Source organism: Chiloscyllium punctatum, chromosome 20 (genome assembly GCF_047496795.1).
Source record: "Chiloscyllium punctatum isolate Juve2018m chromosome 20, sChiPun1.3, whole genome shotgun sequence".
NCBI classification, from domain to species: domain Eukaryota; kingdom Metazoa; phylum Chordata; class Chondrichthyes; order Orectolobiformes; family Hemiscylliidae; genus Chiloscyllium; species Chiloscyllium punctatum.
Genome location: NC_092758.1, coordinates 7,024,860 through 7,045,041, shown reverse-complemented (window position 1 = coordinate 7,045,041; position 20,182 = coordinate 7,024,860). Strand labels below are relative to the sequence as shown.

The 20,182-nt window shown below is 37.3% G+C and overlaps 1 protein-coding gene across 1 annotated transcript in view; it reads right to left on the bottom strand.

Moving 5' to 3' along the window:
• The window catches only part of LOC140491842 (protein diaphanous homolog 1-like), a 342,842-nt gene that overhangs the window by 3,735 nt on the left and 318,925 nt on the right, over positions 1-20,182 (bottom strand). Inside the window, exon 27 of the mRNA XM_072590241.1 lies at positions 20,061-20,150. Coding sequence (XP_072446342.1) covers positions 20,061-20,150 — 90 coding nt within the window. The remainder of the gene's footprint in view (positions 1-20,060; positions 20,151-20,182) is intronic.

The following is a 20,182-nucleotide window of genomic DNA, read 5'->3' as shown; positions in this document are numbered from 1 at the left end:
TTATTTTAAAGAAGGCCAATAAAATCAGGAAGGTTCCTGAATGAACACCAATGAAGGTGGCAACACAGAACGAGGAATGAGAAATCTGATGACATAGCATCTGACAATGACATTCAAATCTATTGAAGTCAGCATTACAACAGTACAATTCTCAGCAGGAGCTTGTCCTACTGCAAAGACAGACTCTTCGCATGGCACAACAGACTCCCAAATATAGTAGAAGAAGAGCTCACAATGGCATTTTATAATGAAGTGTCAGGTAGCTTTGGAAAACTTTTTTAATATTCATGTGAAATGCATGTAGCCATACCAGAGTAGACCCAGGTCTGATTAATTTGGGCCATGTTTGTTCAGTACCAATTTTTAAACCTCTGGTGGTGTGGGTTAAACCAATAAAAGTTATAGGTCTGCCATTGGGAATAGGAATCAGTTGGCAGTTACAAAAAAGAAACTTTCAATATAGATAGATTGTTTGAACAATTTTTTAAATATATGGTTCATTTAATGCACTTTTAATTCCTAGAGCGATTTTTTCACGTCACCTTCAGAATTCTTCACCTGATCAAAGTGCTGCGCAGGAGTAAAAGTTAAAAATACGTGTTTCAAACTTATTCCTTTGATATTTTCCAAAGATGCATAGTTTATCCTAATATAACGAAAGGTAAACTTTATTCTTCAACCCCAAGGCTTTGTTGTATGGATTCACTGTTAGCACTCAAAGGATTGAGCAGGGAATTAGGATCAGTGCAAGGAGAAGGAACAAACCAAACTACAGTAAAGCTGGGAAGAATTTGCTGAAAGTCACAATGCCAGAATAACCAAACATTAAACCTGTCATTCATGAATAAGCTTTATAGAAGTGGGTGGAACCTGGTCTTGGATTAAGGAGCCACTCAAGAACAATATCAATGGAACTGATAATTAAGGCAGGCAATGGTAGTATGTTTTATTTCATTTATTCACTAACAGGATGTGGGTGTCACAGGCTGGCCAGTTTTATTGACCATTCCTTGAGAAAGCGGCGGTGAATTGCCTTTCTGAACTGCTGCAGTCCATTTGGTGTACTGGTGTACCCAGAATACCATTAGGGAGGGAGTTAAGTTAGTAGCAGCAAGAAACTGCTTAAAATTATAGTTAAGATTTTTAAGAATACAATTATAAGGGTTCTTAGCAAATTATATCTTCCTTCACATATATATGCAATAATTGGAAATTAGATTGCATTTAGCAGCAAAGTTCAACTTTGCACAGGAAGATGACAGAAAAAAATGACAGAATTTTCACTGATTGAGCAATGTCTGGTCGAAGAAGAGTCTGAACATGCATCTCACAGAAACATACAAATTCGGAGCAGGATTTGGACATTTGGCCATTCAAGCCTGTTCCTTCATTCAATAGAATCTTGGATGATCCAACATTCAAGTCCACCTACATCTGCACAGATGATGCCATCTTGGTCCTATGTGCGTTAACGTTTAGAATTAAACATACAAACTTGAACATCCAAAATATATCTCGTGTTCTGTCAGTTATTTTCAAAGCTTCTAAAACAGTAGTCTTTCGCAATTCTTCCCCAATTCAAAAACTGATGAAACCATGTTAACATTTCTATACATTACCTGAATTTTACAGAACACCTTGTCAAGTATTTTTACCATTATAATATATTAAAAACTACATATCCATCTTGCATTCCTTATTTATTTGCTGAAATATTCTGTTGTTGGCATCAAGTATAAGCACCAACTAAGAGTGGAGTAAATGGTTGCTATGGTTTGGCATCTCACGAACTGATACCCTTATAGAAAATATGAGGTATGGAAGATTAGATCAGAGCTACATTGTCAGAGCACAGTGGGTCGGAAATGCGAACATAGGACATGAACAAATTTGTGTAAATTTTAGGTCAGAACATTTACATGTTGAAGTGAACTGTAAAATGATACAGCTGAGGGGAGAAGGCCATTTGGCATATTGTATCTTTGCTGGCTGGGAAATTATGCAAAAGTAGAAAATGTGCTGGCTGTGCTTTATACTTGTTTACACTTATTTTCACTTAGCAAAAACAATGATCAGAATGACAGGTTATGCCTGGAGAATGTCAATCCATTCATTTTCTGCACCAATGTTGTTAGCCATATAAAAGGGGTTTCCCAGCATTACTGAAAGGGTTAAGATCGTGGGATAGGAATCTGGAACAAGCAGGAAAACAGTCTTTTTTTTCTTTTTACCAGATCACCGTCGTCACTGATATCTGAGAGAGATAACATTGAGTCTAAAGGAAATAAAGAGAAAATGTTAATTGGAGGCAATTTTAATAGGCACTGAAATAGATGAGCTCCCAGAATATTCCTGATTTGTCCAAAGGATGAGCGGAGAGGAAAACGTATCAACCAAAAACTGATTAATCTCAATTAATTCAAAGCAGACCATAATAACTGCACTGGCAAATCATATCAAAAATCATTTAAATGAATATGGAGGCTGGAAGCTAATAATACCATTTGTGTTACATGAAGCAAGATAAACACAAACACAGTGTACATGTTTCCATCAAATCAAATAATCTTAACTTTATCCAAATACTGACCACTTTGCCAAGATAAAATTCACATTTCATCAGATTCATCAAAAATAAAAAAAACATTTGAGATGTATTTTGAATACTGTTTACGGAGTACAACTCTTGGACCTCCCAAAAGAAAACCACAAAAGAACTGCAGATGCTCAAAATTGGAAACAAAAACAGAAATTGCTAATAAAACTCAATAGGTCTGAAAGCGTGTGTGGAGAGAAAGCATAGTTAACATTTCAGATCTAGAGATCTTTCATCAGAACTCAAGTTCCAGAATGGAGATTTTCCAGCAATTTCTGTTTTAGTGTCTTGGAACTCCCATCCTGTCCCACCTAACTTTCTCCTAGCATGCCAAATTTTTGGGAAGTGCCAGCTAGTCTTCCATATGCTCCAAAATATTCATCCAGCAGCCTAGACAAGGAATGCCTGCATTCTCACAACAAAACAGCATTCAGTAGAAAAAGGTTACAGTGGAAACATTGCCCTTACTTTGTTTTTACTCACCCAACAACAGAGTTACAAATGACAAAGGGAAAATAACATGGTGTGCAACATGACAAAATCTGTCAACTTTTGAACCTATACCTAAATTCTGAATCTCTTATGAGTATGGCTATATTCTGTCCTTGGAGGTCATTGCCAAAGATCAAATTATGAGTGTGTTCCATTTGGGTCCCAGAAGCTGGACATATGTTAACAACATTTGTTCAGTGGCTAAATAATTTTAAATATTTTACTGTAATAACTCAAAATAAATCTAAACGAAGAAATCAAATGGCAACTTTGTTTGTTGTGACTGCACTGCACTGTACAAATATCTAAACTATGTAGAACAGGAAATAAGTAAAGTCATTTCTGATAAATATTCATGATATACTGCTCGACAAGCATGCAAGTGAATTGTGCCGTTGGTATGTGGGAACAAGAGTTTGAAAAAATCCCAGAATTGTAGAATTGAAGCTTTCTTTAAATGGTTGAGGGCCTAAAGTTCAAGAAGCTTTAACCTCAATCCTAATGGGAATGAAAGAACAAGTGAACACACAGCACATAAATGCTGGCAATCCATTGTCCATTGCAACCAAATGTGTTAAAGCGTGCAATTATGCCAGAAACGGGCACTTGTTTCATTACTGCCTTCAGATGAGCTAATTGAACTGGTATTATGGGGCATTGTTGGAGATAATAAAAGAAGCATTATTCTCCACAGTCTATGATCAATTAAAGAAATGGGATTTTTTTTTTGTTTTTATGTCTAAACTATTGTCTTCAATTGAGTAAAACACAAGTGAGTAAATTACTGGTTAAGCTATATTAGAATCAAAACTGAAATGACATTTCAATTTAAGATAAGAAAATTAGAGAAAAGTATATAGAATTTTGAGGCTTCAAGACAATTTCTTTTATTCCTACTTAAATTTAGTTTAATTACAAAGTAGAAGCTTTTCATCCCTACCAAGTCAGTTAACAAGGAAATTACTAACATTAGAAATGGTTATTTTTGTCTGCATAAATATGGGATAACTATGAACAGCATCCTGAGAATGGAGGGATGAGCAGAAGAATTGTGCCTGCTTCTTAAATGAATTGTAATATTAAATATAGTTAATATATGTTAACTGCATTTCAGCTAAGAATTGTTAACAGACTGATCAAGTTGATGCATACGACACAGGAGGTTTTTGTCTGCTTGAGAAAGCCAAATTCAGTGAGTGCTTAAAAAGCTCTCCGGATCTCAGTTAATCACCATTTACCAGACGAAGCATCAACAGGTTATCTGACGTGCAAAGGCATCACAGCAGAGTTTGATCCAATCTTCACCTGACAATTCTGACTAATGTTTCTTCCTATTGGTCCTAAATTGCAAAGATTAATGAGTTTTGAGATTTGTAGCTCAGGTGGAGGTTCTGGATGTCGGTTTGCTCACTGAGCTGGAAGGTTCATTTCCAGACATTTCTCACCCGACTAGGTAACATCTTCAGTGGGCCTCAGGTGAAGCACAGTTGATAAGTCCTGCTTTCTATTTATATGTTTGGGTTTCTTTGGGATGGTGATGTCATTTCTGGTGGTGAAGTCACTTCCTATTCTTTTTCTCAGGGGGTGGTAGATGGAGTCTAACTATGTGTTTGGTGAGAGTGTTCCGTTTGGAATGCCATGCTTCTAGGAATTCGCACATCTCTCTTTATTTGGCTTGTCCTAGGATGGATGTGCTGTTCCAGTCGAAGTGGTGTCCTTCCTCATCCATATGTAAGGATACTAGTGAGAAGGGGTCATGTCTTTTTGTGACTAGTTGATGTTCATGTATCCTGGTGGCTAGTTTTCTGCCTGTTTGTCCAATGTCAAACACTACATCCAGAGCAGAGATTAATGTAGTGTCCTTACTTTCACCCAGCTTGAGATCAAACCAAGAACATATTGTATTTGCTTAAAATTATTATTGCATGTAAATGACCAAGAACATAAATTTTAAAATGTATAGAGACCAATACATACTCATCTGGTGAGTGTATTTAATCTTTATACTAAATATGAGGCTATGTAGACACTGAGGGGCAAGTCAACAAAGGATGGTGTGTGTGGGCGTGTGGGTGTGTGTGTGTGTGTGTATACACACACACACACACACACACACACACACACACACACACACACACACACACAGAAGATGTCTACCGACAGATGTGAATTTACACCATCTATTGGTTTTCTTCTGAAGTGGTACAAACCTTTTTGCTGAGGAAGAAAAACAATATCAAATTCTAAACAATAGATACTATAGCTAAACAAATACATCTGTTATTAAACATTAGACAAAATAACATTTTAGATTACAGGATTACTAAGGACCTGGTATTGTTGTGGATCAGTTTCTGGCAATCCTGCTGGACCCATAGGTTGTGTGCTTCAGCTCTACGAGTGGATCAGGAAAAGCTCCTCCAAATATAATCGCTCAGCTTCTACATTTACCTTGCTGCTAGAATAATGCCATCGCCTGGAGTATTTTCTAGCTATTTTGTATCTCGTTAATTAACTCAGCTGTTTATAGGTCTTGTATTTTGGTCAGAAGGACTGAAGCTTCAAAGTCACACCAATTTGCGTGCTTATAATTTACGTATAAAGGAAGCATTACATTTTCAGAGATAGAGCTTCAGCACACAAATCAAATCAAATCATTGTGCAAGGTAGCATTAAGAAGCCATACATTCAAAAAGAAGCAAAGGTATCTTGCACTGTCCCAATCAATATTCATTCCTGAATCAATTACATCAAAGCCAGTTGTACGAACAGCAGATCTGGGTTGACTTGTGAAGCATTACTGGTGTAGAACTACCATGTTTACCTAGACTTAAGCAATTCATGCTGTGCGATACCGAGACATGGAGGTGTCATGGCAAATTGTTAAACAAATTCTTTTCTTCATCAGCTTTGGGAATATCGGAGAACCATGCAAGCTGCAAACATGGCACAGACATGGGTGGCATGGTGGCTTAGTGGTAAGCATTGCTGTCTCACAGCGCCAAGTACCCAGGTTTGATGCCACACTTGGGCGATTGTTTGTTGAGTGTGCACATTTTCTCTGTGTTTGCATGGGTTTTTTCTAGGTCCTCTGGTTTCCTCTCCCAATTTAAAGATTTAAAGTTAGGCAGATCGATCATGATAAGTTGCCCATAATGTCCAGGGATGTGCTGGCTAGGTGGATTAGCCACGGTAAATGAGAGGTTACAGGGATAGGGTAACAGGGTGGGTCTGGTTAGGATGCTCTTCGGAGGGTCGGAGTGAACTGAATAGGCAGAATAGCTTGTTTCCACACTGTAGAGATTCACTCAGGAGCAGTAGAATGCAAGCGAGAGAGATGTTACTGGTTGGAGGTTGTCGTTGCTGTTGCCTTGGTAGATGTGGACGGTTATTCCTTTTGTCAGACCTTGTTGTGGTTGCATGACTGGGTCATTTCAGAAGGAATTTAAACCACATACCTAGGGTTTTGGAGTCACATTGAACTACATATGGATTTCCTTAAAGAACATTAATGAATCAGATCAGTTTTTATAAAAATCAGGAATGGTTCTATTGCTACCAGTTGGACAACTTTTAATTACAGATGTTACATCAATTAAAATAAAATGTCACCATCTGCTACAGTAGATTCTGTCCCCAGAACCTAGGTTACTGGATTACTAGTCTGGTGACAGTATCATTATGCCACCACTTCCTTCCAGACTCATATGTTCCTCTGAAGTAGTCTAGTAAGCTACACAGTTCTAGTAAGATGCTGATTCATCATTTCCTGATCAAAATAATTAACCATCAGCAACAAATGTCAGCTTTGCCCACATCCAAACATTAAAAAAAATGCAACATAATGACTAGATTATGAGAATAAAACTACTTTATATACAAAAAATGAGTCTCAGTGGATTTCAGCCTCCAGTATGTCTCCAATATTCTTGATGAATGTTATCACAGATTAAATATTGTACTATTCAACTGATGAATCCCATATGAGAGAGACAAGAAATTATGTAAATTATACATGCGCTAACATGTAATCATAGGAACTTAAATGTCAAATCAGACTTGATTGAATTTCCAGGCCAGAAGGAACCAACTTGGAAAGAGTTTCTGTTGACCTGACAAAGGCGTGCCAGTCATCTGCTTTCTCCCCCTACTCTCTGATATTAAAGTTGATGGGAAGTATTTGTGGGGAGGAAGGAGGAAATGACATAGTTTAATAATCAAACATCTCTTTTTACTGGAGGGAAATTATAACATTAATCAATTCATTTAATGTCTTTTGTGGAAATGGATTATTTTCTGGGAGACATGCAGAAGGTTCCAGTTGAACAATTTGTAAAAGAGCCAATTTCCAGTCATGCTGTGCAATTATAGAGAATGACATCATTGAAGCAACCTAGAATGTCAGCAAAGCACCCTCGAGTGTTTCTGTTGTGGCACATAAATTAATGGTTACAGAAAGATATCAGATTAATAAGAAGTAAATTTGCCATTTTCTTCTTTCAAAAGGACAGTGGATAAGTGTATTGCGATGATACTCTAAAAGTAGTTAGTTTAATGTAAAATGTTTTGGGGCATTTTGAAATCATGAACAGCACTTTTGTGCATCCACTTATAGGAAAATCTACTTTTTTTTAAACCATCCACTTACCTCTAGTTTTCTTCTATTGATATTTTGTCAGTGTCCGCCATTTATTGTAAACAATGACATGGAATACTTTAGCTTTGCCCTACATCTCTTAAGTATAAATCACCTTCCTGCCTCTAAAGGGCCTATCCAATCTCTTGTGACTACAACCTGATGAAGAAGCAGTACTCCAAAAGCTAGTGCTTCCAATTAAACCTGTTGGACTATAACCTGGTGTTGTGATTTTTAACTTGCTTTCTTGATTGCTTGCATACTAATCTCTTCTATTCCTTGTAAGAATGCATCAAATTATCTCTGAACATCAATATATATAAATTTTGCACCAATTAAGATATAATCTTTTAAAAAATTTTTACAAAGTGAATAATCTCTCACTTTCTCAAATCACACTCTATCTGCCACCTTGCTGCCCACTCAGTTTACTGTCTATGTCACTTTGCAGCCTCTGTATCCTCCTCACAACTTGATCTCCCCTTGCTTTGTATAGTTAGCTATTTTAGATGCATTACTTCTAGTTTCTTTGTTGAGGTCATCACATAGGTCGTAAATAGTTGAGACCTCAGCACTGATCTTTGTAGCACTCTCTAGTCACAGCCTGTCAAATTGAAAATATCTGGCAATCCCTACTCTTTCTGTCCATTAACCAAACTTCTATCCACACTCATAAATCACCTCGCAATTCCAAAGGCCTTACTTGTGTACTAACTGCAGCACGTTACCAAATTCCTTTTAGAAATCCAAGTATTTATATTTACTGACTCCCCTTTGTTCGCCTGATTCAATTTGTCAAATGGGATTCCCTTTCATAAAACCATGTTGACTTCTAATCATGCTAAATTTTTCGAAGTGCTTTCTTAAGACTTCCATCTGACTCAGAAACATGAATGTTAGATTAAATTAAGGATTACATGCGATTACTTAACTATTATTTAGACAAGATAAGTGGTACACTCCCTCTTTAAACCAAGAATAGTATAATCTATAAAACATTCAAGACTGTGCAATTTAAACTGACCAGGGTAATCCTTTCTTTAATGGAGTGGGAGTTAAAGCGTTTGACCCATGGGGTGGTGGGATTGTTTGTGCGTGTTCTTGGTCATGCAACCTCCTGGTCTGTAATTTTGTGCTGCACCAAAGCTGAATCATCTCCTCATTTGGGGATTATTTGGCTGTAAACTAAGCACTGATTTCTTTTTAAAAAAGTGCATCTCATGCTGGCAATAGCAATTCAATGTCATACAAGATTATACAACAGTTCATTAGATAAGTCAGAACTGAGGGCAAGGGGAGTTGTAACTGTGCGTTTTACATTTTTACTCACTTTAACCATTCCAACATTGCAAAAGAACAATGAATTGTGAATTAAGAAATGGTTTAAGTGGAAACTTAATTTTTAAGGCCAAAAATATAAGGTTTATGCAAGCTTTCCAAGTATATTGCTTTGAAGATCAGACAAGCAAGACAGCAAATCAATGGTTTCTCTCTCTGGGCAAGTTAGTCTAAACCAAAAGATACTGCTTTGAGCTCCGAAAAAAGCAGAATCATGGAATCTGATCCTTCCATCTCATACAAAAAAAAGGGAAGTTAACTTATTTAGCCATCACAAACATGTGGGTCTGAGCATTTCAGCACTGCGACCTTTTCATACATTAAACATTATACAGTTTCTATTTTCACAGCGCAACAGCTTAAGCTTAACATGACATTTTAATATCTAGGAATAACGTTGAACCTATTATTAAGGAGATTCAAGCAAGACACTTAGAAAAATCACAATGTAGGTAGAACTATCATGTTTGTGAAAGGGAAATCATATTTGACTAATTTATTGGAGCTTTTTAGGAAATAACAAATAACATGAATAAAGGAAAACGTGGATGTGCTGCACTTGAGGCATGTGGATTTCCAGAGGCATGTGATGAAGTGCCACACGGACCACATCATAAAACACAAGCTCATGATGTTGTGGGTAACATATTTGCATGAACAGAAAATTCATTAGCTAACAGGAAACAGGGAGCAGGCATAAACAGTCATTTTCAGGTTGGTAAGAGCTGACATGTGGAGTAGCACAGGAATCAGTGCTGAGGTTTCACCTAATTATATTAATGACCCAAATGAAGGGATCAGATCTGTGGTAGTTAAATGTGCAAACGACATAAAAATAGGTAGGAAGCTCAGTTTTGAAAAGGACACAAGGAGCCTGCAAATGCATATGGATAGGTCAAGTGAATGGACAAAAAAAATGGACGGCTGGAGCATAACAGGTAAATGCGAACTTACCCATTCTGACAGAAAGAATAGAAAAGCAGCGTATTTTTACATGGAGAGAAATGCAGAACTCTGTGGTACAGAGAGCAGCTTGGTACATGAATGTCAAAAGGTTCTAAAATGTTAGCATGCTGGCACAGCAAGTGATTAAGGCAGCCTATGAAATGTGATTTATTGTAAGTGGAATTAAATATACAAATAAGGAAATTTCACACTTCCTCTTTTATAATTCAAAGTTCTCAGAAAATCATCAACTAATCTGAAAATTTGATCTTGGACACCCAATATATGATGTAGTTTTTAAATGTGTGCACTGACTAAACTGGACTAACCATAGGACATCAGCTACTAAATATGACTTTAAACAGTGAATGTCATCAATAGAGAAAAGGAAAATAAAAATAAATAATGCATAAAGTATGGCGCTCTCTCAAGGTGTCAGCTGTGACACAGTGGTCTGCTTTTGGCTGAGTCAGAGTTGCAAAAATGCCGAGTGCTGCACTGTTGGAGGTCCTACCTTTTGGACGAAACATTAAAATAAAATCTGCTTTCTAGATGGGCATAAAAGATCAGGTGGTACTACCTCAAGAAAAGCAGGTACGTTTTATTGCTAATGCTTAGCTTTCAAACAAAATCTCTGAAATAAATCTGTTTATTATCATACCTTGTATTTGCAGGAGCTGGCTGTCTGCAAATTAACATTCATGCTTCCTACACAGATTCATAATGATGCAGAAAGAGGTCATGCAGCCCATTACATCTGCACTGATTCTCCAGTGAGGAAGAAAACTGCCACCCATTGTTGATTTGGCCTGTAAGTGACTCCGGATGCCACAGAAACGTGGCTGACTTTTAAATACCCTCTGAATTTGTCTAGGATACCATTCAACGGTACTCAAGGCAACCAAGGGATAGGCAATAAATACTGGGACAGCCACCTCGAGGGAATAATTTTAAATAATTATGACTTAGTGTTGTTTGTGTGTTATTCCAATATTGCATAGTAATTCTATCCAATAATTATTTAGTATTTAAATAGACTCTACCATCATCATACTTCCTAACAATGTATTCCAGACCTGAGCCATTCATGTGAAAAAGTTCGTATCACATCACATTTGCTTTAAATTTGTGCCTTCTAATTCTCGATCCTTTTGCAACTGGGAACTGGTTCTTCTTATGTCACAGTAAATGCTACAATCAAAAGTATAAATACTTGGGACATTGTGAGTTTGCACAAGGCATTATTGAAATATGTTCTTTGTTTTTAAACTATGACAATAGAAATTGAAGCTTATTTTTAATCCATCTAATTATTAAGTATATAGCTATAGCTAGCCTAACCTTTCTGAGGAACAAGCCAAACGTAAAATAAGGGCACACATAGCCTAGTGTTATCAATTGAAATTTTGGTCAGTAACAAAAATTGATCTGCATCTGAATTCCAGTTAAATTGTAACATGAGTGAAGAGCAGGCTGTCTAATTTTCTCACATAGCATTTATCTAACAATAGATGGCTCAAGCTGATTTGAAAGTTGCCAGGAGGTACAATGGACTATTTGTGACCTTATTAAAGCTGCATTTTTGCACTGGCTGAAATCAAACTGCAAGCGATGTGAAGTCAAAGCAAGGTTATCTGCCTTAATTATACTTTGGCTGACATAAGCACCTAAATTAGACTGAACTGCTTGCATTGATACAAACATAAAACCACTTTATACTAAGCTCATATATATTGTAAAAAAAGGGTCAGTTTTGGTGAATTAAAGGTTAACATACAAGTAGCAGATAAAACATTTCATGCGTTATAGATAATGCAAAACTCAATAAGTCTGCTAATTTTATTTAGAAATATTAGGATGGATTACTTTGCTGTGTCTGGAAAACTGACTCTTGCTTGGTAGGCCTGTGTTTTTGAGTCTGAATGTAGCCTGAAGGAAAGTGAAAAATCATTGCGCAGAAACCAACATAACTTATTGACTCAATTTTTGATATAACTGGCCACCTTTAATACCTGTAGCAACACTCAATTCCATATGGTTGTCTCCCTCACCAAGCCCATATCAGCTTTTTGAAATTACTTCCCCTGTTTCTGGAGCTTCCTGAAAATAAATTATTCAGAACAAGCTGGTTCAGTGCTTGCAACTGTGCCATAAATCTGTTATCTGACAAAAAAATGTGCCTTTTACAAACTTCATTTCCTGTGGACTTTTATTTTTGTTAATAGTTCTGACAAAGTTCATGCCCAACATCTCCTCAGACAGTTTCACTTGCGTTGATAACCATGCTGTTCCCTGCAGATAGTTTACAGACTATACACAGTCTGAGCATCAAGAGCTGAATCACAACCAATAAGCGAACGTGCTCTGGTAACTGTTGTGCAGTGGGCGGGTATTGCAGAAATGTCAAGCTGCACAAAGCTACGTCGAGGCCGGTGAAATATAGTGCTGCAGTAAGGGATCAATGCGACAGACTCTGGAACATGCTAATGCTCAAAAATACAAAGAGACTTCTCTATTCAAAGTAGTGTGAATCCTACTGCATTAACCTAGACTGCTGAGACATTTATGCATCAGTTTGTTCACAATACAGAACACTGACATTATATTAGAGGTGCAAAACAAATCCATAAAGTTATTTGCTAAATACTTTAATAAATGGAACCTTGGCAGTGGTCATTTGAAGGCTGGTAATTTGCAATGAGCTTGAAATAAAATTAAAAGCTTTCAGGAAATGCATACATTTCTATAATTATACTAGACATTTATTCACAAATGAGACAGAAACCAGATGGTTACATTAGACAGCAAATACAGCAAACTAATCTCTACTTATCTTGAACACTTGTCTACAATCTTGCAAGTCCGTAGAGTCTATGACATTAAATGTATTGGCACAAGTAAAAACTGGGTTTTAAGCTGAATGACTGTCAGGTGTTGTTAATGTTTTTAAAATGCAGTTTGAATCTAAAAGCAAACCCATCAGCCCAACATATTCTACATAGTTATGTCCAGAGCAGCTTTTGTCTGTACTGCAGTGCAATTAATCATGACTTTTCATGTATTCAGCATTTTCTGATTTATGGTAGCTCTGTGAAACTGAATGAAATGACATTGATTTGACTGGGACATGCTTTAGGGAAGGCTGCTTTTCAGGAGACTCAAATGTGTTATATGTATAATCCAGAAACATACTGCATTGCTTTGTGGTCCAATATAAATCAAGATTATCCCGTGTCAGCACTTGTGCTGTCTGGATCCCATTAGAAACATTTGCAGATTGGGCTGTTGCAGGATCATGTCTTCATATATAATTGAGCCAACTGAAAGTTATATCTGACTGCTAGCTAATTTAGGTCATTTCTAGTCCAGTAAAATAAACAATCAAACATATATCAGCTGTTAGGAGAAAGTGAAGACTGCAGATGCTGGAGAACAGAGTTGAAAAAGGTGGCACCGGAAAAGCACAGCAGGTCAGGTAGCACCTGAGGAGCAGGAAAATTGACATTTTGAGCATAAGCCCTTCTTCATTCTTGATGGATAGTGTGCAATTCCCATTGCTGCTTCCTACCAAAATTCAGAGTGGTGTGCACAGACTAATCCCACAGCTTTAAAATGTTACAAATCGCCATGGAAGATCCATTCGCCCACATAAAGGATCAGACATTTACTTGTTAAATGCCGCTTAGATGTTTGGGACTTCTAATTTTTAAAAATTCGTTCATGGGATGTGGGTGTCGCTGGCTAGGCAGCATCTATTACCCATTACCAATTGCCCAGAGGGCAGTTAAGTGTCAACCACATTGCCGTGGGTCTGGAGCCGCATGGAAGCCAGATCAGGTAGGGATGGTAGTTTCCTTCCCTAAAGGACATTAGTGAACCATTAGTCTCACTATGTCAATTTATGCATTTGGAGATAGACAGCAGAAGCTAAACAATAAAGTAACACAATAGGCCAGTTATGTTATATATAAACTATGTAATTTAATTGCTTCATGGGATGTAGCCATTGTTAGATGGGTCAAAATTTCTTATCTATTTTTAATTTACCTTGAACAGAATGGCTTGCTAGGCCATTTCAGAGGGTAATTAAGTGTAATCACATTGCTGTGGGTCTAGAATAATTTGAAGGCCACGTAAGGGTGGGAATATGACGCCACTTCCCAAGGTCATCAATCTAGGCTTGTGGATTACTCTCCCAGTGACATTCACTGCACTCTAGTGATGATACTCAATGAAATGATTTTAGTTTTGCAAGAATGATCAATTTGTAGTGGAATGATTTTGGATGCAAAATTTGAAGCTATACTTAAAATTAATTTCGACAAATAAGCTCAAGAGATAACTGCATTGAAATTCTGCACAGCTCATTTTAACTATTTAGTAATAAATCAGATACATATTCATCTTTTCTTACACTATAGATAAAACAAAATTTGATTGCAAAATAGGGTCCCTGGACCAAAATGTTAACTTTGACTTCTCTCTACAGATGCTGCCGACCTGCTGAACTCTTCCAACAATTTCTGTTTTTGCTTCTAATTTCCAACATCTGCAGTTCCTTGATTTTTTTGTTTAATGTTCAATTGCTGGTATGTACACCATGAGGCTCTACAGAAAATACTGACTTGCCGATCTATAAATTATTCTAGGCATGTTAATACAACTCTGTTCCACTTTCATTGAATTGCTCGAGGCAATTATCATCTTAAAGCATTTTGTGCAAGGCTGCATTTAATGACCTATACCTAAAAAAGGGCAATGTGCTGTTAAAGTCATGCATTTGGAAAAACATTTGTCAAAAAATATCGAGAATATCTAATTAATAATTCTTCCTTTTCCTATCAATCATCTTTTCCTAAGGCGGCTCATGGTACTTGCTCCAGGATGGAGTTTCATACCACTAGCAGCCATCTGGTACCTCGGTCATACTGATGTTTAAGCCTAGATAATGAAAATCCACTGAGTGTTCCAATGGGAAGGAGGGGTATCTTGGCCGAAGCAGGCTCCAACTAATTGCTACATACGTGCAGTCAATGGTAACCAAAAGGAGGAACGTGGGTTATGTTCACCCCATCCTTGGCTTAGGTGCTTTCCACCTCAAAGTGCTGTTCCAGATTAGATCAGCTAATTCAGCATAGAACAAGAATTGAACAGTGAACAGATATCTGCTTTCATTTTGAAATAAAAGTCACAGAATCACTTAAAGAGCCAAAGTATTGCATCCTTCAAACTTTGTTCTGTACAATGTTCCTAAAGTATTAGATTAGATTAGATTACTTAGTGTGGAAACAGGCCCTTCGGCCCAACAAGTCCACACCGACCCGCCGAAGCGCAACCCACCCATACCCCTACATATACGTAATGAATAAAATCAACAGGGTCTGCCTAATTGTCTCAGCAAAAACATATATGTACATTATTTTGTGATTAAAAGCTGAAGTAAAGATGTCTGCACTCTTTTCAAGCTTGTAAACAAAATAGAGAATTTGCCTGTTTATCATCCACATCAACTTGCATGTTTTTTTAAAAAGCTGAACTATACTCAGTTAGGCATTTGGGACAACAAACAATTTCTACATAATAAATCACGCCGAATTTCTTCTTTTGCTCACTATCAGTATTTATTGATTGAAGGCAATCTGTGATACAACATCAAATCTCCCATAACTCTTGGCACAACGCTGTCTGTTTGAGGTGCCCGAGGCTACAAGTGGATTGAACGTCTAGTACTGGAGTGGGGAGTTTAATGCTGGAACTACAACTGCTTTTAACGTGTTTCAGTCAACTGGTTTTAGAAACTCAATGTAGTCAAATTTGATATATGAAACTAGGATGTGCAGGAAGTAGCTAAGAAATTACAGAATTTGGATAAAAGACGCAAGTAGGCCTAAAAATTGAAGTTCTAAATAAAGGAACTGGAACTAGGAAATAAAAAGAGGCAATATATGTATCCTATCGGCGATAGGAAAATTAGCAAGAATAGTTTCAGAGAAGTTGTAGGCTAGGAGTCCCTTCCTCTGATTTGAATAGGACAGTAAAACAATTGCATCTTTGGGGTAATAGTCATGTACTGGCAATGTCACTGGACTAGCAATCCAGAGGCCCAGATGTAAATACTATGACTTCTAATAAGTCAAAGACCCAATCATTCAGTGCCAGTGCGAATTAGTGTAAACACCCAGAGGAAGGAAGACTGGGAAGCAACATTTTGATGAACACACGAACTCTCAGCAGACAGTCTACAGGAACCACAGAACCACCTTCCTGGTCCTTCCCTCCACCCATAACATTTCTGTGCATCAATACAAGTGGGAGTTAATGAAGGGGTTTGAGATTTATTTTAATGATTTATAATAGTTTATCTGTAGTTACAATCTAATTACTTGTGATAAATAGTAATTCTTGTTTCATATCCAGCATACTACCCTAGTATAACAACATCCAAAAGGCAAAATCTTTAAACACCATAACCCCTTTCTAACTTGGGTTATGTTTGAATAGTGTTTCCTCAAAGATTTAATGCTGTGCTGAACTACAGTTGGTTAGAGGCCTGTCTATATGGAAAATAATTCGGAGATTTGCAAAAGCCCGTCATTTAGCCTTGAAGCAAGATGATTTAAGTGCAGCATTTACTCTGTAGTATCACATCATCAGTGTTTGATTGGATAAGTTTATTGAGAGGCTATGCAGCAGAATCCTTCCAGCAGCATATGCAAAAGTACAGCTTGATTATTTAATATTATTACAACGTTTCCTATAACGTTACTAATTCAGCTAGGGCTCACCCACGCAAACAGCACTCTGAAGATCTGATTTGAATAATGGTTGCACAGCTGAATCTGAAACTGAATCCTTTCATCTTATTCTTAGTGTCAGATAAATCCATCAGTATTATTTACTTAACTGTTCCCTGAAAGCCTTTTACAGTCTTATTTGACAGACCTTATATAAAAGTTGCTCATGATCCAGCTGCCTTTCCTGATTTTCAGTCCATTGTAACAACACAATAGAGCATTGAGTCAGCCACCAGCCCATGTGTCTGGAACAGCCTTTTAACCCACCACTTTCAATTGATTCAGAAAAGACTACATTAACCATAAAGGGTGCATTGTCCTACCAATACCAAGACAGAGTAAATGAGTGCATATCAAGGCTGCTAATCTTTTAGCCCATTATCAATTTGGCAAATCAGGGCATGCATAACCCAATATAGCTTTTCAAGTATACTACACCATTTCTTCCATCTTCAAATTTGCTCTTCTGGCTAATTTTTTTCTGATTTAACATGAGCACCAAGGAAAAGCGGTACTGTCTGCTGCATTACTAGAGGTGCCCATGGAGGGTGAAGCTCCCTGTGATCTTGTCCATGCTTCACAGTCAACCCTTATTCAATGTTTCAAGTTATCACGTTACTGAGCCAGATTGAGTACATGGTTCTGGACTTCATTCCAGATGTGTACCAAGATATTCAATTTTATTAAGTATGACTTCTGTCCACTGGTAATCCATACCATTAGAAAACATTTAAGAAAAAGCTTTGGTTATGTGTTGCATTTTAGAAATTGAGTATTCAAATATCATAAAGATAGCTTGTGAAACAAAAGCCCATAAACCTGCTATTCTATTGACCCGACTAACTATGAAACCCATTGGGCTCAATAATTTCCTTCAATGCAGGGAATCGAACATCTTGTTTCTAGCTCACACTGTACCGTTGATTTTTAAATGTTGTCTATTCTGGCTTCTCAGCTGTAAAAGCAATTGCACAGAAAGATCAATTACCACACATTTCTATGCAATCAGCACCCTCATTACTACATCACAAGAAAAAAAACACAGGATCAAAGTCAGCTGCGATACTCTTCAGGACTGAGCAGACTGTTATAATACTCAATTGGATGGGATATCAAAATTATTTTGTCCTGTTGAATCCTATCCTATTTTTCTGCATTGCGACAGTTTTATAGTTTTATATTTTATAGTTCTGCATTTTAAAAAAGGCTACTGTTATGCCTCAGTTCACTTCAAGAGCAACAGTCAAAATTAGGGGCTATCCAGAGTTATCACTTTGATGTATTGACTAGCAATTAAACAAAGGTATCACAGAAACAAAGTTTTAACTGCAGTCTCTAAGCAACTGGTTATGTGCTGAAAATAAATCACTCTTCAGGCAGATAATTGTACGTGATGAATGCCATGTCAATTTGAAACAGATCAGAAAAGAAACTTTTTTATATAGGGCCTTTCAGAACCTCAGGATATTACAAACATGTTACAACCGATGTGTGCACTGTTGTAATGCAGGAAGTGAAGACAATCTGGGCACAGCAAGGTTCCAAAAATAGTACTGCGATGATGATTAGATTTTCTGAAATTGGTTGAGAGATGTGTGTTGGTCAGGACCAAAGGAAACACCCCTGCTGTTGACTGAATTATGCCAAGAGATCTTTTCGTCCTCAAAAAGGCAGGCATGGCCTTGGTTTAAACACTGCATCTACAAAGTACAGCTTCTAAACTGCAGCATAGTTCTGTGCTCAAATGTCTGAAGGGACTGAAACCCACAACCTTCTTACTTCAAGCCTACCACTTAACTTGGACATGCCCTTCTAATAAGGGAGGATAGAAAGTGAGTAATTCACCATTTGGCAGCACTGCTCCAGACATTAGAAGCAGTATTAATGCCTAAGAACTGTACTGTAACTTGAATAAATTCAACATGTCTTCATTCAAGTAATTACTAATTAGAGTCAAGGCAACTGCCAGTCATTCAGAACTACTAAAATAACCTCATCTGTGAAGAGTCAGGACAGAAATTGTGAAAAAATATAGATAACGTATATCTGCAAGTCACCGGTATATGAATAACTAAATAGAAACATTACCCCCCGCCCCATGTTATAGTCTGCAGATGTACAAAGTATTATATTTCTGTCCTACTACTGAAGATTAAAGGGTGATCTGATTCAGTCGTAAAAGATGACTAAAAGATTTGAAACAGTAGGAAGGGTGGAGCCATTTCTTTTGGGGTGGGGGAAGAGCATAACAAGGAGTAAAACAACATTAGGGTGGGCTATTACAGGAGAAAGAGTGTGTGGTGCTGGAAAAGCACAGCTGATCAGGCAGCATCTGAGGAGCAGGAGAATCGGTGTTTCAGGCATAAGCCCTTCATCAGGAATGAAGGAATGGGCTATTATGGGGCATAGTCTGAAAGCACACATTCAGGTGCAGTAGTATAAAATTGAATACCTCCCACAAAGTAGTGGCTGAGGGTTGAGATCAGTTTAAAATTTCAAATTAAAATTCATAGGTTTTTGTAAAGCAAGAGTACTAAAGGCTGCAGAACCAAAGCAGGTAAATTGATTTAATATTTATATATTATACAATGTGTAGTAGCATATCTATTGTAGATCAGCCATGACCTAACTGAACGATGGATTAGGTCCTCGAGGCTCTTAGGTTCCTATGACTACAAACTGAAAATAAAGTAAATTTAAATGGATGCCTGGTTTCTAAACATTTCCCTGGGAAATTTTCCCATTGCAAATTTTGCTAAGTAATCCAAAATCAGAACAAAACTGGATTTTGAAAACAAACTCTCATGAAGATATGACAGAATACCATGGATGCTAGAATGCAAATAAAAACAGAAAATGCTGAAAATACAATGCAGCCCTGGCAGAAAATGTGAGAAAGAAACAGAGTTAACAGTTCAGAGCAATGATTTTTCATCAGAACCAGAAACTGTCAGAGATGCTGCCAGTCCTGAGGTATTTCAGTATTTTTAGTATTTCATTACACTGTCATGTAGTTAGAGAGTTTGGAACAACAGTATGTTACATGAATAATGCCAAGGTTTGAAGTTCTTCCTTATCCTTTGTCACAGCACTGCTGGAAAGTCACAGTGTGTCAATAAACCCAAGAACAATTTACCAGAATTTCAAAACATCACTTCTTTATAATGGATTCATAATGGTTTGCATTTATATGGGTATGCAAACAATTGTCACATAATGCATGTTATTCAGCTGAAATGTATTTGTATTTAGCACTTACCAGCTTGCCGTGGACCCCTCTTTCTCCTGAATGCAGCCCCTGATTCAAGTGCCTCCATTAGGCTGTCCATTACCCCTGTCTCATCACCCTCTGTGGACATAGAAAGAACAAACAGGGATCAG